This window comes from Hypoxylon trugodes (assembly GCF_022578975.1).
Source record: "Hypoxylon trugodes strain CBS 135444 unplaced genomic scaffold F4822scaffold_1, whole genome shotgun sequence".
Taxonomy (NCBI): domain Eukaryota; kingdom Fungi; phylum Ascomycota; class Sordariomycetes; order Xylariales; family Hypoxylaceae; genus Hypoxylon; species Hypoxylon trugodes.
Window position 1 is genome coordinate 2,411,769 of NW_026250016.1, and position 21,020 is coordinate 2,432,788.

Genomic DNA, 21,020 nt, shown 5'->3' on the forward strand with positions numbered 1-21,020 from the left:
CTAAGATAACTTATCATAACACCCGAACACGTTCGCTCGCCCTCCAGTTCTTTCACCTAGTACACGTAAGGTGTATATAGTATGGCGATCGCCACTAATTACTGCGACATAACCTGGAGAAAAAGTCATTACCTTGTGTGACCGCTAACCTTGTAAAATTTTCCCCATTTTGTCCTCCTCTTTTCTTTTTTTGGAGTAGAGAGCGGGAAATATCCAATAATAGAAGGAAAAAAAATGGCGACCGTAACGACGCCGCCGACCACAAGGTCAAAGCTTCGGGAATATTTTCACACCGAGTACCAACCCGGCGAACGAAAGCTGATACAGAAGATTGACTTCTTCATCTTGACCTTCTGTTGTTTAAGTTACTTCACCAACTACGTACGTCTTTCGAAATTTCCAAAAGTCCCCTTTCTCCGAAGGAAGCTCTGTCGTATTTAATACATACCTATATGGAAAATCCATATAGATAATCCATATAGATATATCGGTCGAGCATTTCTTCTCCCCCGACGTCGCACGGATTGTGACAGACTTGATCGGATTGATTGGTTAACGACGATGTGTGATTGTAGTTGGATAGATCCAATCTCAGCAATGCCTACGTCTCAGGCATGAAGGAAGATTTGGGATTCGTAGGGGACCAGCTAAACCAAATCAACACCTGCTTCACGGTTGGTTATGTGGTCGGCCAAATCCCCGCGAATCTGTCGCTACACTACTTCAAGCCACGATACTTCTTCCCCGCCTGTATGCTCGTTTGGGCCGGACTGACTAGTATGTCGCTGTCTTGATCCCCTTTTGCCACCCCCAAAACCTACCTTGGGAATTAGAAGTCCCCGATAGGGCTGATGGACTTACCTGCATCCCTTAAACCCCTTACCTAAGCGAGGAGTAACTGACTCATCCTTTCAGTGGTCACGGCCTCTGTGCACAACCCACAGAGCATAATGGCCATCCGCTTCTTCCAGGGCATAGTCGAAGCTACCACTTTCGTCGGTACACATTTCATTCTAGGCTCCTGGTATACGGAGCGCGAGTTGGGTAAGCGTTCTGGCATATTTACAGCATCGGGGTTGGCTGGGACGATGATCGGCGGGTTTATCCAAACAGGTATTCACTCAAGCTTAGACGGTAGAAATGGCCTGCGCGGTTGGCGTTGGTTGTTTATCATGGATGGTATCGTAAGTCGCAACCCTGGATTCAATAATCCTCCTATCCCGCGACAGTCACCAGCCACGTGTCTGTCATTGTGTACCCTAATATTCGGTATATCCTCCAGCGTATTATATACTGACTTGTCATATTCAGATCACGGTACCGGTCGCGCTCTACGGCCTGATCTTTTTTCCAGACACGCCCTCGACAACCAAGGCCTTCTACCTCACCGAATCCGAGAAAGCCTTGGCCGTATCCCGCGTGCCACCTGTGGAGGACCGATCGCCCGTATCGTGGACTTTCTTCAAAAAATCATTTTCCTCCTGGTTCTTTTGGGGGTTTGTGATCCTTTGGATTATTGCTGGTGAGACCGAGTCCTTTAGCTCGAATGCCTTGTTAGCATTGTATTTGAAGAGCCATCCGACAAACAAATACTCGGTCTCTCAATTAAACAACTACCCCACTGGTGTGCCGGCCGTCGGTATCGTGTCAACACTCTTCTGGGCCACGCTTACGGACTTCCTCAGTGGCAAACGGTATCTTGTCGGTTATTTTATCGGCATTACTGGTGTAGCTACTTCTGCTATGATACTCGCAGCTTCTAAGGACCCGACGAACCCCGAGTCGACCTCCGTAGTCTTTGGCGCCTATTATTGGGCAGGTGCTGTTTATGCTTGTCAGGCGACCTTCTTCGCCTGGGCTAATGATGCTCTCCGTTACGAAGAGCAAATGTTCCGAGCCATCGTACTTGCCGGTATGAATCTAGGTAGCAACGCTGTGAACGCTTGGTGGAGTATTGTCTTCTATGGCGCATCCATGGCGCCGTGGTTTTCTGTATGTCTTGACACCATTAGCAATACCCCTAACTTGTTTAGATATGATACTAATGAAGGAAATTATAGAGGGGAATGTGGGCTATGATTGCCGTGTCTATATTGTTGGCGATTTGGACCGTGGCGTTGTCATATACGACTGCCAAACACGAAAGGATGCGGAAAGCGGAGCTCGCCTTATCTTCTGGTGCCGCCGACCGCAAAAGTGTTATCGATTATGCCTAAGGCTACGGCCGGTTTAGAACATAGAAGCAATAGCTAATACCCAAGTACTTTCGGAACGAACCGACAACTATCGAAGAACTCGGTTTTCTCTCAATGATTTCCTGTCAGTCAACATGTGGTCCCCAACCCGAATATAATACCTCCCATATATCATCCAATCAATACCAACGAGGTGTACGCTTCTCGTTTCGGGGAGCATGTATGGGTGGGATGCGCATTGTGTTCGAGTATCCTAGCCGTACCCCTCGATTGGCGGTTTGCCAACCTGTACAACCAATGCCCAACATGCTATGACTGCGAAGTCGGGTTATAACATTCTAGGACGGATCGGGGAGAGGCCTGATGCGAGCCATCCATATTATGACCGGAACGGGCCTTTTAAGGCAAGAAATTAGATAGGCGTTCCTTGAACGATTAAGAGTCGTATTGCCTGGATATATCGGCGGCGATGCCGCTGCTATGTTTCGTCCCGAAGGGTTCTTGGATTGTCTACCTGAAATCTGCGTCCCTACCGTGAACTGGTCTTGTTTCTATGGTAAGATGACTATACCAGACAGAATATTCGAATTCGTTTCTGATGTATGTTTATTTATTCCTACTAGACAAGCGACTCGAACCGACCGTAGCTGACTTCCCGCCGTAAACGCGTGGAGACTGGCTGGAAATCTTGCGTTGTCGAAGCCTATCTCGTCTGCAATGACGCTGCCTACTCCGTGGCGGGTTGAGCCATTTCGTAAAATTCGTATCGCCGCCTCTGGCATAATGAAGCAATAGAGTTCGCTTGTTTTTTTCTTGTACTGTTCACCTAATATCCTACCTTGCTGTTAGGCGTGTAACCGGTTTTCGAAAATCATATGGCATTTTGGTTTGAAGGGGGAAATGTTGCTTGTGCGAGGTATCACGACCCCTTTAGGCAGGCCGAGGGGGTATCAACCACATCGCACAAGGAGTGGCCTTATCATTAATACCAACGCGTTGGTACTTCGGAAGACTCGATAAGGAGGGCGGCATAGACCTTAAGGTATGTGACATGGCAGCCATAAATAGGAAGGTGGCGGAAGAAAACAGAAGACGGATGATAGACTCGGAAAGTATCTACGCGGACCAGTTTTCTCCGAGGGCCAGCCGTCATATGTTTTTTAAAGTAGGAGGCGAACTTGTCGATCGAGGACAAAGGGAGACATCTTTGGTCATACTGACGATCTCGATCGGAGGCTCTCGTCAGACTGTGGTGGTAGGAGATCGTAGCCGGAATGGTCTGTTTTGCGTAGCTATTTCTATTTCTTCAAGTTTCTACCGATGACGGTGATAGGTCCGAGCTGGACTATCGAGGCGTCCCCTCCTCGTCCCTATCCTATTGTTCATCGTATTTCTTGTCGGCTCTGTGCATAGGCTTCGGCAGTGCTTCTATTGAAAGGGGCTGGGTATCGTTGGGCGACGCAAGGAGCTCGATTCGGTAGCTTCACGGCGCAATACAGCTACGCTAGGTTAATTTGCGACGCCAGACTTATCTCGATAGAGTGTCGCGTTCCCTCTAGCGAGTCACTGCGTCCTTTACTTTCCTAAACATATAAGCGTTACGTGCAGTAGGCCGCCCAGTGGCGTGAGACAAAGATAAAATCTAGTTACCCCAATGGTATTGAGCGACGAATCCTCTCTTTGATAAAGGCGATGGATGTAGGTATTGGTTGCATATCCCGGTACGGAGCAAGACCCGAGACGAGTCTGTCGTGTCAGGAGTCTATAGGGGAATATGAATAAGAGCGTAGCCAAGACAGGATAGGAGGGTGGTGGAAGGGTCTTGGGGGTTGTAGACAAGAATCTTACTATCCGGCAGCTTCGTCTGTTCTTGTTTTGGTTCAGGATCCCTCCCAAGGCCCCCTAGGTCTAGTGAAGAAGGACCGCGCCCGGGGGCACGTAGGCCCCCTAAGCTTATGGGACAAAAAAACTAGCCCCCCCATCCCCGTACCTAGGTAGGGAGATAGATAGGGCTCGTAGGTGCTTTCGCCATTCGGTTAATTTTTTCGTTTCTCATACCCCATACAGCAACGGTGGTAAACATAACACTGCACTATACACTGTGAAAAAATTGCATCGTATAGTATGTATCAGAATGTAGGGATGTCTGTATCTAGATTTTGGCACCCCACCACCTAAAAGTCAGTTCGAGCGCAGAGGGTATCGCCTTCTCATATAACAATAAAGTTAGGCCTATTATGTTTGCCGCAGAAAACTACATGGATCTTCCTCTTTCCCCTTGAATCTTGTACAGGTACAGGTACATAGACTCTAAACTCTATAATATGCACGAACAAAGCCAAATAAATCAGTGGCAAATAAGTGACAATTATGAACAGCCGACTTTTTTGCATTACCATGTTGCGCATGGGAGATTTTCATCTGTGATTCAAAGTTTTAGAGTGCTTTCGGGCGTCATGCGACAGGCAAATCCTCGCGACAGGGTTCGCCACCACCACTTCTATGCATTTATCCATAGAATTTGATATAATAAATAATTCGTAGTTCGTAATCACCTGTTTATAAGTATTCATCGTTAAGTCATTATTTTTTTTCCTTTTTAAGTTATCCTGGACGTCAACGATTATCCACCAAAACCAATGGCATTACGAGGACGATGACCATCTTTACTCTATTGCATACGTGCATGTTTATTAATCTTATACAAATGTAAGGTGATTATCATGGGTTACCTCGTTTACCAAGGTACTTTAATGTGTACCTCAATATCTACTTGAAGCACAAGTGCACACTTCTGATATAAAAGTCGACGTAATGCGTTAAACGAGGGAAGAAAAGGTCACTCTTCAGCCGTTGAACGTAAACGACAGGGGTACATCGAAGGCAGACCCCGGTGAGAAAATAAGGGTACCTGAGGTAAAGATACCCCACTATGGAAATGAATTTGGGTGGTCTTCTTTCGTTTCCGAGAATCTGTTTTTAGAGGAAAGCTACATGCGCATAGTATCGAGAATGTATTAAATCATGCACCTAATAGATCTAGGTTTGCGATGTATGCTGTAGGCCGGTTGTCTAAGTTTGGCTGATAGCTCAAAATGGGATGGCAGCTCCAAAAGTCCAGCATCTGATTGGTCCGGAGCGCGCTCCAGATAATTCTGATTGGATGGTTGAGTTTACATTTCTAGTGGTCCTGGCCACTGGTAGAGCCTGTGTGACCCTTGGCAGGATAGCTCCGACCAATAGAAATCTTTCTACAGTTCGACATGGGGATCCCCCCGATCTCAATTCCCTCTATGTGGGCTTGCTATGTCTCTTACACTACCCAAGTAGAATGTTAATGGTAGAAGACTTAGATGACTGGCAAACATGAAGTATCTACTGCCCGTCTCCATACCTGAGAGGTACATCTCAAGAGGGTCGTTGATAGGTACTCTTGGTACATCTCGTGCAGTCTGCCAATACTTTTTTTTTTTTTTTTTACCACCACATTCCATCATATCACCTATTATGCACAGCTTGTTACGTGGTATACCCGGACCCAAGCCTACTTCCCTATTCAAAGCCTTCCCCCCGGGGTGACTGATAGAATACTAGTACCGGTTACAAGGCTACCTACACTTGTTAAAACACTGTAGTCCATAAGTGCCTCTCTAGTTATCGATCACGCTTAATTGAGGCCGGACCACCAGCCCTCCAGGCACGAAAGGGCCTGGGAGAGATTAGATCCCCAGACTTCACGGAGTGAGCGCCGAACCATTCCACAGGTATGATTGGCTGCACTAGATGTGTCGTTTCCGATGTTGAGGGCAGCTGCCAGGACTCCTCTCTCACTCGAATACTTTTTTAACGTCACAAAGCATCCGGGCCAAAATGTCCGATTTCGACGTTAGGTAGATCATGAGGTTTGTTATGGAGTCTCTAAGTCGAGTACGACTTGTAGGAATCCAATGTCCGACAACTACAAACGCCTGCTCCCGGCGCCGATGCCCTCAGGCTCTGCCCAGGCAAACGCATCGGAATCCTCCTTCCAACCGAAGGATACCGGCCCTCCCGTTAAGAAGCGTACCGTCTCTAAGGCTGCTTGCAACAACTGCCGCCTCAAGAAGATCCGCGTAAGTAGCTCGCCGCCGCAGCCCCTCCCTGTCCTATCCTGCCCTGCCCTGCCCTGTCCTGTCCCTTCCTCCCTCCCCCGCCCCCCTCTCAGGCCTCGGTGGCCATGTTGATTTGATCGCCCCCCGAGTTGTTGACCAAGACCTACAGTGTGATGGCAAAAGACCCTCCTGCACGGCCTGCAGCAAGGCGGGTGTGGAGTGCAATTTCGTCACCGCCAGCAGCGACGAGACACCTTTCATGGCTTTGAAGCGGGAAGTCGAATCCCTTAGGAGATCAACGGAAGACATGCTGGAAATATTCGACTTGTTGGAGTCTGCTCCCGACGCGGTTTCTCTCGACATCTTAAGGCGCCTCAAGTCCAACAGGAATGCGGCCGAGGGGGCGAACGAGACTTCCGATGTATTGGCATACGTAAAGAAAAACCTCGAGGACGATCCCCTTTTACCCGTGAAGCTATCCAACCGTCAGCTAATGGCTGGCCTCATACCCGAGACGCAACAGACACCCGAATACGAACTCATGGTGCGATGCCCAACTGCGTACCCCATGCTAATCCCCGTTGAGATTGCATTTATTAATCTAGCCGACCTACTCCGACCATCTATTCTTGAACATCCGAAGATGCCTAATTTGTATGTAATCCTATACCTAAGCGTTGTGTGAATACTACATTAGGCAGACCCCAATCTTGCTATCCCCTGGCTAACAGGTACCGATAGCTTGGAACAAGGAGACACACCATCGTCCTCAAGTGTCCCCCCTGGGTCAAATGAGGGCGCGTCTAGGAGCGGGACGACACCGGTTTTCATAGACGCAAGCGAATATGGCTTGGGAAGTTTCGAACCTCTGCAGTCGACCCACACGCTCGTCGACGATCGGCTAAGAGACATAGATTTTCGGAATTGGACACAAATTCCTATCTCAAACGAGCTCGGTGCCACGCTTATCTCGCTTTACCTGGAGATCGATCATCCGTGGTGTCCTCTATTCGACGCCGATTTGTTCGTAAAGAATTGTGTGGAAGTGAATGCACATTTCTGTTCTTCTCTGCTTGTGAACTGTGTGCTGGCTTGGGCCTGTGTAAGTTACAATTCACCTAGGACGCACCTAGAGCCAACGTTTATGTCAGGATCGATCGTTGACAAGCTTTAGCAATCATATTCAAACCTAGTGCCTGAAGCGGCGACGCTCGCCGGTCCATTCGAGACGGAATCCGAGCGGTTGTGGCTAATAGACAAGTTCAACAACACACTAACCGCCGTAGCATCTTCTCAGTTATTGAACAGTACAGCATCCTCCCGAGGTCGAGACGAGTTTGCGACACAGTGTCTACATGAAGGTATTGAAATGGGAAAGCGTATGGGTCGTAAGTAAATTCCTGGCACATCCTAGAGCGTGGTGGCGACGTCACCAAGACATCCATGCAACACGATGTGCTGTGTTATGCACTGGATGAATCGAGTAATTGCTAACCCCGAGCGCCTGTAGTCTTTGGGGTGGGTTCCGAGAACTCGTCGGCCCTAGCCTGGTTGGATCATCACCAAGATTGGCTCAGAGCTGCGTGCCATACTGCGTGGGGTATATTCTCATGCGCCTGGTAAGTTGTCCCGCCGCCAAGATCTGCAGCATGTTTCCTAGTACATGGCCTGTCCATACCTCTCATCTAGTACCTACTCACGGTCATGATCGACAGTATGCGTTCCCTGCACCTTCACCGCGCAGAAATTGAGACACCGCCCCTGCTTCCCATGCCCGGAGACTACTTCGAGACCCATGGCAACCCCAATTTTGCTTATTCCCAGGGCCGAACCCTCGTGTCGACCCAAGTAGGCACGACTTTCAAGGCGGTATCCAAGCTCAATTTGATTACGCACGACATAGTCTGGACTTATTTCGGCAAAACCGATACCGTCCCCGCCGCCCGAGCAACGATTGAATTCGCGGAGCAGATATACCAAAGATTATTCGAGTGGGCAGCAGCGCTCCCTCTCGAATTAGCGCGGGGGAGACGCAATCGTCGATCCATTTTAATGATTCAGTAAGGGTCCCCCTAATTCTCAGATGGCCACCTCCAGTTCCAGCAATGGTTTCCAATCCCGACTTCTCGATTGCTGGCCTTACTACCCCACATTCATCCTAACGTGAGAGTTTTCTAGTCTTTATTACCACTGCACCGTCATGGAGCTATTTTGGCCGTTCCTACAAACGACAGCCGACAAAGTGGTAACAGTCAATCAACTCACAGCCACTACAGCTAGCGCCAAGCACATACACGAGGCATCAGTGAATCAGCTTAAGAGGCTAATTCTCATATACTGCATCAATTTTAGCGAGGCGTGCTCGTCGACACTATGGCATGTCGCAATGCTATACCTAGCCAACGCTATGCTCTGCGAAACCATGCGATCCGGAAATTTGCGAGATCCAGAGTGTTGGTTTTATTTTATGCTGTGCATGACAGGTTATCAAAATATGTGGTATGTATCGCAATATCCTTCGCCAAAGAACAAATTACGATGTCTCCTCATGGAACTTACTAATCCTGGCGCACCTGCTAACCTGTTACTAGTACGTTATATCATCTCTTTACATACACCCAAGCCTTGACGTCGCGTGCCCACCCGTTCAGAAGACTACAAATACATTGCCTAAATTAATACTTCCGGAGCTGTTTCATAAGAAATATGTTTTCTGTTCTCGGGTGGGATACTGAATACACAATAAATTTGTTTTTCTTTTTTCTCTCTTTTTCTTTTTTTTTGGTTCAAGCGGGGTACTGACTGCAGGATAGATGGCACTTTTCAGGTGGTCGAGGTAACTATGCTTGGGCTCTTGAGCATGGCACTACGAAACGGATTCTTATCAGCCCCTGAGGCCAACACCGTCCTGAACGATATGAGAAGAATAGGACAGCGATACGATGCTCAGTTCACAGTTCGAGCAACTTTTATAGTTGACCTTGAGCTGGCGATGACGAACCCGAGGGAGGCGCAGGTACAGACATTGGCAGATGCTTTTCATGAACTAGCGATCTTTCGAGAGTTTACGACTGGCGAGCTCAGGTAAGCAAGAGCTCGATAACTATGGGAAGAGCATTCAGCTAGCCCCCCCAACCCCCCAAAACCCCTCTAATATGAAGGGTTAGGAAGCGGCAAAACCGCACTCCGACCCTATCCTAAATGGCTACGGCCCCCCAAAAGCAATCCTAGCTTTAAATTAGAGGGAGACGGGTGGTCCACAGCGGCCTCCCCTACCCATAAATTCGATGAACGCCCATGCTACGTTAAAGCTACTCATGTAACTTAGATTGAATGGTGAGGTTGGTTGGTTCAGCTGACAGATCAGACCGGCGTCCTAAGACTCGCGTTTCTAGAGGCGCAAGAAGAGATAAACAAAAATTGTGATTGATTATAAGAGTAATCTGTTAGCTGGAGCTGCTGTCACTGCATAAGTATGCGAGCTTGTGCTACCCAAACAGCGGGAAAGGGATGCCACCAGGTCCGTACTCTCGAATACTCCCACATATATGCGTAAGACCCCAAAAGTGTACAGGTCTTGCGTTGCGTCGGAATGGTAACTCCAATTCTTTTATCACATTCAATTTTATCAACGGGGGTAGTTATCGTCGCATGCAATGCTAATCGAGCTAATAAGCTCTTAGCTCTACTCTTAACTACCTAGTTGCCGGCTTTGTATATTGTCCCAAATAAGGGAGGCACGGCAGCCCAAACTACTGATTACGACATATCATTTACGACGAGCATACACCCGATATTAGCGTTTGCTGGTCAATCGATACGCAACAGATCAGGAAGGCAACAGAGACACGTCGGTACGGTTATCACCTTCGCCACAGAGCTAAAGGAAAATTGAATAAAATTGAAGCAAAAGGAGGTTGGATGCGATATACGAGATGGTCAACCTCCGGAGTTGGTCTAGGAATGGGCACGATTACGAAAAGCTATAATGATTAATGACGAACTACGGGCATTGGCCCTAGAAGGTTGGGTGGGATCGCATAGAAGGACAGGGAGAAGATACCTAGGGTTACGTTATGAGGGGCTCTTTGAATCGCGGAGGACTTAAACATGCATCGAATTATCAAGGATCGGGATTTCCACGCACTATTTGGACATTGTCCGAAGTGACCCTGGATGGATTGGTATGGGGTTACTAATAGGTGGCCACGATATCATTTGCTCAGTCGTGTGGCTTCAGCTTGTATAGGATATACGTTCTACGCCCTTGCCGCATTCTGGTTCAGTTCGTCTCGGAAACAATCAAGTCAATTTGGTTCCCAGTACTACTAAGAGAAGCTTTGACGCCTATATATGACGCCTCCATTTACTTCACCAATTGAAATAGGGGAGACTATTTAAGGGTAACGGTGGCTTGTAAGATCCGGTCTATGTGCTACCACACCAATCTAGAGAGACTTCCCAGCCATTTCAGCTCATAATGACCTCCGCCGCTTATCTCAAACCTACCTAGTAATGAGTTATCATATCGGATCTAACTGGATGGCTGAATCTCGTAACAAACGTCAGGAGCCTAAGATTCGTGAGTGCGATATTTGATTGGTTAGTACCTCAGACATAGGGGTGCCCTTACAGAGCCACCTATAACTTGCAGGAGGCGGACTTTAGTGCATGACAGGTACTTAAAAGTTAAGCGCACTGAAAAGCCAGAATTTGAAAAATTATATGCTTAAGCCCATTATTCCATAGCCATCTACTACGCAATGATCGCCTGTAATTAACCAACATTGACATTCATCTATCGTCATAGGAGGAATTATATTACAACGGCTGAGCCACCCGCATCGACCTGTACAGACCGGTCAACAAAGTGCAATGTATTTTTCAAGACATGCATACTAATTGTGAATAGTGGCTTCGGCCTTTAATCAATAGAGCATATAGAGGCAGGTAATATACTTTAGTTAGGTATACGTTGCAGGTACTCCGAAATGAATATCCCTTTGTGACGTAAATAACAAGCCTCATTTTCGACCGGTGACCCCGCAGCCAACGCCACTAATGTAGACGATACGAACTCTTTTCTGTATCATTTCAAACCTATAAAAAATACAACTTACATGTAGGTACAATACACCGAAATGCACTTGTACCAGGTACCCTACATATGTAGTACATACATGTACAGGATGGTAACCAAACACCCACACTCTGGGTTGTATAAAATTGCATAAAACACCTTCAAGATGGTCTGACCCTAATAACAACGAATTTTACCGACACGAACATGCGCTATGATTTTCAGGTTTAATGTCGATATAGGAAAAAAATAAAAAAAAAAAAAAAAGCCCAGAACGTGGATAAATACTATACATAGTTAGATCAAAGACTCCTATGAATAATAATAATCAAAGCGAAATAGTAATCGATTTAAGCTCTTATCTTATCAGCCTCTTGGCCAATTACCTACAAGAATCGTCAGATAGACGTGCATGAAGAGCTTTGCTAAATCCGGGTCGAGGAGGCTAGTACCGGCATGTTGGTTCGAGCCTCTAAGAGGGGATTATCTATCTACGTGGGGCACGAATGAGAAGAGTCTATTATTCATATACTTGGAGGTAGGTACCTTGTATCGATGGGTGCGGGGATAGGCCTGTGATTATGCCTCTATACTCCTCATATTTGGGAGTAGAGGCTCGGTTTTCTTTTGGTGAGTGGTGCTTTGAAAGGTTTCAGGCTCTTTTGAGACTGGTCTCGATTATACTCGTACTACGTGAAGTCTCCCTGAATGGCAATTGTTAAGCATAAGTATAAGAGCTATATCAATTTCAAACCACCATGCCCCGAATTCCGCAATGCGCCCTCCCGCTGCCAGGACGGCTCAAGGCCCTCCCTTTACCAGTAGTCCAAATCATCGGGCTCCTGATATTTGCTAACATGATCGTATGGGCGGCAGTCGGCGTAGTATTACATTACTACCCGGCCATGATAAGCCCAGCCGTGCTATCTTATACACTCGGGCTACGGCATGCTCTGGACGCCGATCACATCAGCGCTATCGACCTAATGACGCGGCGACTCATCGCCTCCCGTCAACGGCCGGTGACCGTGGGCACGTTTTTTAGCCTAGGGCATTCTACTATCGTCATCATCACATGTATCGTAGTCGCCGCCACCAGCGGCGCTCTACGCGACCGTTTCGACAACTTTCAGTACGTGGGCGGTATAATCGGTACAAGTGTCAGCGCCGCTTTCTTGATCCTGCTGTGTCTCGGAAATAGCTGGGTCTTGTACCGACTTGTGCAGCGACTCCGAACCGTTCTTCGGGAGCCGGACCCGCACCACCCGGAGGAGGAAGGTGCAGATGAGGATCGGGACCAGGCCGCAGTGAATTTACAGTTGGAAGGTGCGGGGTTCCTCGCCAACGTCTTCCGGAAGCTGTTCCGGATTGTGGACCGTCCGTGGAAGGTACGCATGCATCATTTCTATTGTTGCTCTTACTCCTCGCCCTTACCCCTTTTCCGATAAATCGTTCATGTTTGGGGAATGAATGGGTTTTTACGACCCGAACGTTCATCGAAATCCTCCCATACGTGTAAAAGCCTACTAACACACCATGAACTACCTAGATGTATCCCCTAGGCGTCCTCTTCGGCCTAGGTTTTGACACTAGCTCCGAAATCGCAATCTTAGGCATCGCGAGCGTGCAGGGAGCACAAGGGACAAGTCTCTGGGTGATCCTCATCTTTCCGCTCCTATTTACAGGTGCGCTATCCCTACCCCTCTCTTATCCCGTTCAACAGATTAATGATTTATCATATGCTAATCCTTCTTAGCTGGCATGTGCATGCTCGACACCACTGACGGGGCACTCATGATGGCCTTATACACATCCAAAGCCTTCGCGCGGGACGCTGTCGCTATCCTGTACTATTCTATCGTACTAACCGCTATCACGGTCCTTGTCTCCGCCTTCATCGGAATTATCCAGCTCCTATCTCTAGTCCAGAATGTCGCGGAGCCTGAGGGTTCATTCTGGGATGGCCTTAGCGCTATCGGTGACCATTTTGACGTCGTCGGAGGTGCGATTTGTGGTACTTTCCTCGTTGTTGGATTGGGCTCGGTAGTTGCTTATGGGCCCTGGAGGAGGAGAGCGGAAAGGAGGAGGCGGCTTGCTGCGGCGGAGGCAGAAGCGGAGAGATTGCCGTCGGATGACGCCCAAGGCGCCTTCCATGATGTGGAGAGCTGAGAGCAGTAGGAGATAAATATTTTATCTAGCGACTCGATATACATGGCAAATTCGGCGGCAGGGCAGGGGTATTTATCGTTGGAAGGAGCACATATTATTGATACCTGTTATGTTACGCCTTTATAGGATAATTCGCGACGCGTGATTCCGGGCATTTCAGTCATACTAGTGTAATGAGAAAAATATAATTAAATGGAGAGTATATAGAGAGGCTGGGTGACAATTTCGTAACTATAACTACCCGTCTAGCCTCTCGCCGACACTCCCCTTTTCATCCGCCTTCCACCGTAGGCGTTACGACCAACCCCCAACTTGTCCGGTCCGTGAACCTCCCACCGCCAACCAAGGGCCAATTCCGTTCCATCAACATCTCTATAGGTAGATAGACGGAATTCGTTAAGTCATAAAAAAAATGCTCGCATCTCTAGGAAAATCGTAACGCAACGCGGGTGTGAGGGGGAAGAGTAATAGTGAAATCTGATTGCAGGCAAATGGTATCCCATGCCAGGAGATTTGATCCCCTGGCTAATGTTGAAAAAAGTAGACGCGATGCGACATTCCATGCGGTTCTTTAGAAATCATTCGCTTGCTATTGAGTAAAGGCATATGGGGAGATAATATTTTTAAGTCGAGGACTCCTTTTCGTTGGGTGGATCTGCCTCCTTATCGGCAGGGTACTGAGGACTGCAGTCCATTGAGTCCCCGTCACCGTCGGGAGTTGGAATGGGCGAGGAGGAGTCATCTGTCGAGTCGGAAGTATCTGATTTGGCACAGTCGTCTTTGTCGTCACACTTGTGATTGTCATCATCGGCTTCGGCCTTGTCCTCTACCTTTTCCATCTTCTTCTCCTCGACCTTTCCCTCCTTCTCTTCTATTAACTCATCTGTCTTCTCATCAGCCTTCTCCTCTGACTTTTCTTCTGTTTTCTCTTCCTCCTTCTTTTCATCTACCTTTTCTTCAGTCTCGTCGGATTCTTTCTTATCCACGGGGGTCTCTTGGTCGTCGTCTACTGTCTTCTCATCTTTCTTCTCTTCGTCTTTCACCTCTTCCATCTTCTCATCCGTCTTATCCTCGGATTCCTTCTGGTCGTCATTATCGTCGTCCGGAAGGATCTTCTGCTTATGAATGATCTCACCGTCCACGATCTCAACTTCGTCGGTTACATCCTTGTTATTCTTCTCGCGCTCGCCTCCAGCATTCATCTGAGCGTTATCGATGTCGGCAGCGCCTTTCTCGCCCATACCGTTCTCAGCCATATCGCCGCCTTCGACTACGACGCGCAAGTCCAAATCCTCATCCTTAGAATAGACGCGGAACCCGACGATACAGATAGCATTCCATGGATCCGGCATGCCTGACTCGCCATCACTCTCAACGGTATTATCGTTGGTAGTGGTGGCGGGGGGTGCTGTTGCCATCCGAGGCTTCTTAGTCATATCGTCTGACGAGTACAGCAGCTCCCAGTCTTCTACCGGACTATCGGAGGAATCGGCTTCTGAGGTGTAGTTTGGCGGGGAAGGGCTTTGCTTCTGCCTGCTTGCAGCGGCGGCGGCAGCAGCCTCAGTAACTTCTTTGTCACACGGGGTCTTCTTATTCTTCTTGGGGGATTTTTTATCTTTCTCGTCTTTCTCATCTGCGGATTCAGCAGATGAGGATGCTGAGGAATCTGATTTCATTTCCTCTGCAGCATCCACAAGAGCATCCTTTAGAGTGTCCTTCAAGGCATCCTTCACAGCTTCCTTCAGGGACTCCTCCTTCGGTGCATCTTCTTTTGGCTTGTCTTCTTTTGAAGCGTCCTTTGAAGTGTCTTCCGAGCCATCCTTAGGAGTATCCTCTGATGATTCCTTGGGTTTGTCAGCGGCCTCGGATTTAGCAGCATCATCCTTGGCTTCCTTAGCCTCCTCAGTCTGGATGCTCTTGTCTTCACCCGACGGGCGCTCATCCGTCTGGACCGCAACGTCTTTAGGCTTCTCCTCTTCTTTCTTCTTACGCTCTGCCTCCTCCTCTTCCTCTTTCTTCTTTCTCTCTGCTGCCTCAGTTTCTTCCTGTTTCTTCTTCTCGGCAGTCTCCGCTTCTTCTTGTTTCTTCTTCTCAGCGGCTTCAGCCTCTAGTTTAGCCTTAGCAGCGTCTTCCTTAGCTTTTAATTCCTCTGCTATGGCCTTTCTCTTCAGAGCATCTGCCTCCCGTCGCTTGTCGCGCTTCTCTTGATTTTTCTTCGTCTGCTTCTTCGTGATGTCACGGTTTAAGTGTCGCTTCTCCCACATCTTGCGCCTCTCCTGCATACGCGAAGTGCTTGCTTTCTTCTGGTCCGACTTCTTGCGGAGCTTAGCGACCTGTTCAAGATGTGTCACACCTTTGCTATGAGCCAGATCGTACGCGTAACCTACTTGAGCCAACTTCTCATTCTCGACACGCTTTTTGCATTCGCGCTTAACGACATCTTCGATAGAAGACATATCGGTGTCACGTTCAGCCACGACGCTGATAAAGATTGAGTAGTTGCCAGGCTCCATGCATGGGACCTCAATAGAGACCGAACGGTCCATCAGATAGTTTCCGTGAGACCTCACGATGTAGTCCTCGCTATCCGGTCGCCCTTGCTCATGTACCCGGAAGTGCATTCTAAAGCTATACTGGCCATGTAAGCCTTTATAATACCTGTCGTCAAGCTGTTGGAGAACTAGGACCAAGGGAGACTCTTTCGTTAGCTTGATGTGGAATTTCTCGTTCCACTTCGCTTTCCAAGGGACCTCTACGCCGATCCATCGCTGACAGCATCGCCAATCAGGATCTCCAAAGAGACGGGTCCTATCGAAGTGTAGGTACTTCTCCAGCATATCCTCGTAGGTAATCCAGAAGACGGAGTCGTTTCCAAATTGGTGGCCAAGCTCCTCTTTAACGTCGTTGTTCCACTCTTTAGAACCATCCGACCATGGGCCTTCCCAGATACCTTTACGTGTTTTACCCCAAGGGTTACTAGTTTTCCGTTAGTTGGCGCATTCATACGTATAACATTTTTGAAGGCCTTACCGAAGCTTCACGAGCCTCTGCCCGTTTTTCAGTGTTCTGGCATCCATTACGACATAGGCGTGACCCTCCTTAATTCCATTACGATCACCATAACCGCCGTCGAGCAGGCCAGTAGAACAGCCGAAAAGAAACTCCTTGTTCACCTTACAGATTTCTTCCTCCCAAAAGGCATCAACATCGAGAATATCAGACGCCAAAAGCTCGGTAGTAACACCACCGGAGAGATCTTCCAATCCCTCACCGATCCAACCACCCGCAAGCGAGCCGTAATCTCCGTGAGCCTTAGCGTATGCCTTCTCAATCAACGCAACCCAGGTTTCATGCTGGTCTTTGCATTGTCCGAAGAATAAAGCCTTGGATCCCGTCTGGTAGGTCTTTCGGTATACCTTCTCGGGTTCATCACGGTCGATTTGCTGTAGCATCTCGCGCTGCATACTTGGTGAATCCCAGCATGGCGAAGTAAGATACAGCTTATCATCGATGATGGAATAGATCCATTCACCGTCGCGGTAAAAGACGAAACCATAGATACCGATACCTATTATCTCATATAAGTGGAATGATGCGGGGCATAACGTACAGCCGGGAAAACTTACGAGTATCGTATTCAACGCAAATGCGCTTGATTCCATCTTCGACATTGGCAAGCGCACTCAAGCTCGCAATAAGCCAGCAGTCGCCAAGCGCTCCTTGCTTGACGTCACCAGCGCTGATGTCTTTCAAGAAGGTGGGCTTCTCGAAAATCTCGTGCACTCTCTTGACAGCTTTCGGAACCGATGTATTGGTGCTCAATCTAGAGCTTGTGAGATCGAACCTACGCGATCCTAGGTAATTGAGACAGTTCCCCTTAAGCCACTTAAGATCCCAATCCTAGTAATAGCGACAGCGGTTAGTATGGATACGTTTGCTTCCAAAAGGAATAAATGGAGGCAGGACCCACCAGATCGAAGCCCGGGTCTCTGTAGCGTGTATTCACCCGCTTGCATTCCGCGATGATCTTCTTCACTTTCCTCGAACATTCATCTCTGGCGCGTTCGTACCCCGCAGACAGGAGCTCGTTGGGGCGCTCGGGGGTACTTGGGAGAGGTACGGGGTCGAAGGGGAGAACCGCAAGGGCCTTGGTGAACTCTTTGGTAGTAAAGCGTCTCCATATCTTATTGATGCTCTGTTGCGGTGGGGGCTTGCGCTTCTTCTTTTTCTTTTGGTTTTGGGTACCGGTAGTAGTGGTATTGGTTTTACGCGGAGGCTCGTCGGATTCACTGGAGGAGCTATACCCGAATCTGGTGAGGTCTCGACGGGCCGGGGGCCGAGACATGATGATGATTGGTAGTTTCGTTTGTGCTACCAAATATAGCGATTCAACTTAGAAATACTACTTATAAACCTTCGTAAACCTCGGTCAAAGCCACAATCTGTCCTATTCGACAATTAGCTCGGCACGAAAATACAGAAAGCAGGTCTCGGATGGAAAGATTGGTTACACACAATGGCTGGGTGCGTGCTTGGAATACTTGAAATACGCCTACACACACACTATCGGAGACTTACTCTACCACAATAAAATCGAAAAAAGTCGTGCGCGGGATAGCAGAATTCAGAACGCCTAACTCCAGGTAGGTGTTCTAAGGGTAGAAGAAGAAAACAGGACGCCTTTCTAGTTTACAAACGAGGCTGGTATTACCTCGAAAGTAGTAATAGGGCGTAAGCATGAACAGGCGGAGGGCATGCAGATTTAAAGGAAGTACGCAGAACCACTCACCGACAATGAGGCAGAATGGTTACCTACATAAGAGCCTCGAAAAAGGCAAGGACCCATACGTCGGAATCGCCTATGCCTGCCTATTGACTACCACGATTGGGTGATTGCCCCCTGTACGAGATTGACAAGGCGCATCTCGCGCAATTCTCCTTAGATACGTGGGGAAAGCACCCATTCCGACGACTAGGTACTTTGCTTTAGTACACTTGTACGTGCAACAGTCGAGTTACACTGCCTATCAGATACTTCCAAGATAGGCACGCACTAGGTAGCAAACGAGAGGAAGCCTAGAGGCTGGCCGTTAGGGTTCCAATTGCAAGGCAAGGCTTGGGACTTGGACCGTGCAAAGAAGCTGAACAGGGGTTCAGATCCGGCGTGCCGATTAACGATTCACCGCACTCGCGCAAGGCGCACAGACACGGTATCTATACAATTTTAGCGGCAATAACTACTGTCCGCCTGCAGAAACGGCTGCCTCTCGTTGGGGGAATTTGGACCCTTGTTGTGGGACGACGGAGCGATCATCGGTGGGGATAAAGTGCCAACTAAAAAGTAGACAAGCAGATCCAGGATCGCCAGGGTCCCCTCAAAGGGTTTCCCCCTCCATTATCTAAAAGGGGGGTTTCGAAATATGAATTAGCAGTCCCTAGACCGCATGGCCAGCAAACTAGTTTCACCTGCTAAATCGTTAGCTAGGCTGAAGAGCTTTCTAGACCCCTAAAAAAACACAACACTGTATAATAAATACAGTATCCCAGAGAATCGGTAACACAGATCCGGTGTGGACGTGTACCTTGACGAATACAACGTACGAGGGCATGAATGCGTGATGTCGAAATAGTCCTAGTCCGCCCAGACATGCATTCGGCTCTTCCTAATAGGAATATATAGCACGGTAGAAAAGTAATAAGCGAGCGGACGACGAAAGCCTTGCTTGCTTATTATTACTCACAGGACGCCCGGGCCAATCGTTTTATGGTCTCAGTGATCGTCATTCGTCAGCAAAAGGTCGGGTGACAGCTCCTCGCATTATCTCGACATCCTGTTGCTTGCGGATGCAACAGGCAGCCTACCTCTAAGCCGCAAATTAAATCATGAAAAGACCCCAGACTTCCGCATCAGAGAATTCGTAAAGAGCATCCGATTTCTCAGCTGAAGAATGCTTACTTGTTTACCTGCCTGTCTGCTTATTCTCCCCACAATATTCGGACCATTATCATCACGGGGCTTGCAAATCAAGTAGTGGAATAACTCCCTGCCCGTACTGTAGATGACGCATCTGTATAATCGGCAGCACGAACCAATCAGTTAGGGCCATGTAAGTTGACGTCTGCACCAAAACGGGCACATGAGCGAAGAATTGGTATGGCACCACAAGTCGAGGGAGAGCATTGAGACCACTTTACTTGAGTCCACATTCGATTCGTCCTCCAACTTCAAAATCGACGTCTACGGTGCCACGGCCAAGTGCTGTAGACCCAGCACGACATCCGCGCTTCCAGTGCCACGAGTCAAGCGCCGAGCGCTAGTCCACGCAAGACCCGTGGGCCGTCCCCAGACTTAGTTGAATCTTGAACGACGGCGGGACTTCCGTCCTGTCGGGAACAAGGATACCTACATAAACCCATCAATTCTTTTAGGGGCGCCGTAACCTCCCTTTTTTTCTTTTTAGTTGTTAGTTACGATCACGACTGTGAATCCCGCGCACGAGCTGCTGTACCAGGTTACACCATGCAGCATAACTGATCAAGCAGCGAACATTGAAAAATGCAAGTGCAGCAAGGCGAGTCGCGCGTATTCATTCCCAATTGATAAGGGAGGCCGTAAAGGTAGGTAGTATTATCCTCATGTCCGATGCCTGGCTGCGACGGCTACAATATTGGGGCATGTTAGTAGATCACGACGGGTAATTGTTTGTGTTCTATCAAATAGCAACCATCTTTTGGAGTTCTGGGCCGTCTAGTGCGGATTTGTTGTAGTTTCAAAAATAGAGATTAACGGCGATCGTCCCGGGTCGGCTGCTGGCTAGAATACACCATTAGTGGTTGTGGCGTGACATTGATACCTCTTGAAGCCTATGAAGGCAAAAAAAGAAGAAAACTGAGAACTAGACGGGTCCTCAGAAGGAGATGCCGAAAGCGGCGACGCAACGCAATCTCGAGCCGAGTCAGCTTGGGTAGTAGTCTGGATTGCCGATCAGATCAGCGAATATCCACTTGGCGCAGCCAACACGGAATTAAAATCGATAAGGGGGCATGCAAAGCCAAGTAATTTCTTCTTTGTACTCCGTCTAGGTAATTTAGGTCCAACCGGACAGAGATGCCGTCTTTAAGAAATGCATAACGGCGCACAGCAAAATTAGTATAGCTGCCGCCGTGGGTCATGTCCGGACGACGGATGATCTGTCACAAGTATAGGGAGCGGACTTACACATGATAGGGTTCGTGAGACAGCTATACGTGTAGGGATCTTTCTTGATGATCTGCGAGATACAGGGACATTGACCGGTTTCGATTTTTTGCTCTTTGACTACAAAATTGCCGAACCAATTGCAAGGCTTCACATCTCCAGGATATTGGCCGGTGCATACTGCAGAAAGTATGTCTTATTCAAATTTAAGACCGCGGACATACAATCCTAATTCTTCCAATGGCGTTCATGTATTAGTAGCGCCGGAGAAACAAGTAGTAGTTTCG

At 48.3% G+C, this 21,020-nt stretch overlaps 5 protein-coding genes across 5 annotated transcripts; 4 read left to right on the forward strand and 1 right to left on the reverse strand.

The window, feature by feature from the left end:
• Window positions 1-234: 234 nt before the first annotated feature.
• Window positions 235-2,216, forward strand: F4822DRAFT_424255 (MFS general substrate transporter; the record flags this gene model as incomplete). The annotated part of the gene is made up of 5 exons (XM_051460119.1): window positions 235-381; window positions 576-777; window positions 916-1,184; window positions 1,312-1,992; window positions 2,061-2,216. 5 exons carry the CDS (start codon window positions 235-237, stop codon window positions 2,214-2,216), a joined length of 1,455 nt encoding a protein of 484 aa, XP_051319566.1.
• A 3,742-nt stretch (window positions 2,217-5,958) lies between these two features.
• Window positions 5,959-9,135, forward strand: F4822DRAFT_25535 (uncharacterized protein). The gene is made up of 8 exons (XM_051454503.1): window positions 5,959-6,307; window positions 6,456-6,940; window positions 7,028-7,388; window positions 7,461-7,674; window positions 7,797-7,905; window positions 8,002-8,346; window positions 8,465-8,785; window positions 9,100-9,135. Coding segments are annotated over exons 1-8 (2,001 nt in total). The 5' UTR covers window positions 5,959-6,142; the 3' UTR covers window positions 9,101-9,135.
• Window positions 8,436-9,617, forward strand: F4822DRAFT_25673 (uncharacterized protein). Its single transcript, XM_051454513.1, has 3 exons — window positions 8,436-8,449; window positions 9,100-9,370; window positions 9,454-9,617. The coding sequence occupies exons 2-3, from the start codon at window positions 9,129-9,131 to the stop codon at window positions 9,485-9,487; spliced, it is 276 nt and encodes a 91-aa protein (XP_051319568.1). The 5' UTR covers window positions 8,436-8,449; window positions 9,100-9,128; the 3' UTR covers window positions 9,488-9,617.
• A 2,293-nt stretch (window positions 9,618-11,910) lies between these two features.
• On the forward strand, window positions 11,911-13,715 carry F4822DRAFT_385939 (NicO-domain-containing protein). Its single transcript, XM_051456661.1, has 3 exons — window positions 11,911-12,754; window positions 12,916-13,051; window positions 13,123-13,715. The coding sequence occupies exons 1-3, from the start codon at window positions 12,125-12,127 to the stop codon at window positions 13,533-13,535; spliced, it is 1,179 nt and encodes a 392-aa protein (XP_051319569.1). The 5' UTR covers window positions 11,911-12,124; the 3' UTR covers window positions 13,536-13,715.
• Window positions 13,716-14,158: 443 nt separating this feature from the next.
• F4822DRAFT_424259 (cysteine proteinase) lies at window positions 14,159-17,880 on the reverse strand (the record flags this gene model as incomplete). The annotated part of the gene is made up of 4 exons (XM_051460120.1): window positions 14,159-16,511; window positions 16,566-17,103; window positions 17,162-17,435; window positions 17,506-17,880. The coding sequence occupies 4 exons, from the start codon at window positions 17,878-17,880 to the stop codon at window positions 14,159-14,161; spliced, it is 3,540 nt and encodes a 1,179-aa protein (XP_051319570.1).
• Between the last annotated feature and the right edge of the window lie 3,140 nt (window positions 17,881-21,020).

Bases quoted from the DNA above. Each gene is read 5' to 3' on its own strand.
- F4822DRAFT_25535 (XM_051454503.1), top strand. From the start codon at position 6,143: ATGTCCGACAACTACAAACGCCTGCTCCCGGCGCCGATGCCCTCAGGC. The intron at 7,906-8,001 runs GTAAGTTGTCCC...CATGATCGACAG, and splicing joins GGTATATTCTCATGCGCCTG to TATGCGTTCCCTGCACCTTC. The intron at 8,347-8,464 runs GTAAGGGTCCCC...AGAGTTTTCTAG, and splicing joins CGATCCATTTTAATGATTCA to TCTTTATTACCACTGCACCG.
- F4822DRAFT_25673 (XM_051454513.1), top strand. From the start codon at position 9,129: ATGCTTGGGCTCTTGAGCATGGCACTACGAAACGGATTCTTATCAGCC. The intron at 9,371-9,453 runs GTAAGCAAGAGC...ATGAAGGGTTAG, and splicing joins TTTACGACTGGCGAGCTCAG to GAAGCGGCAAAACCGCACTC.
- F4822DRAFT_385939 (XM_051456661.1), top strand. From the start codon at position 12,125: ATGCCCCGAATTCCGCAATGCGCCCTCCCGCTGCCAGGACGGCTCAAG. The intron at 12,755-12,915 runs GTACGCATGCAT...TGAACTACCTAG, and splicing joins TTGTGGACCGTCCGTGGAAG to ATGTATCCCCTAGGCGTCCT. The intron at 13,052-13,122 runs GTGCGCTATCCC...AATCCTTCTTAG, and splicing joins CTTTCCGCTCCTATTTACAG to CTGGCATGTGCATGCTCGAC.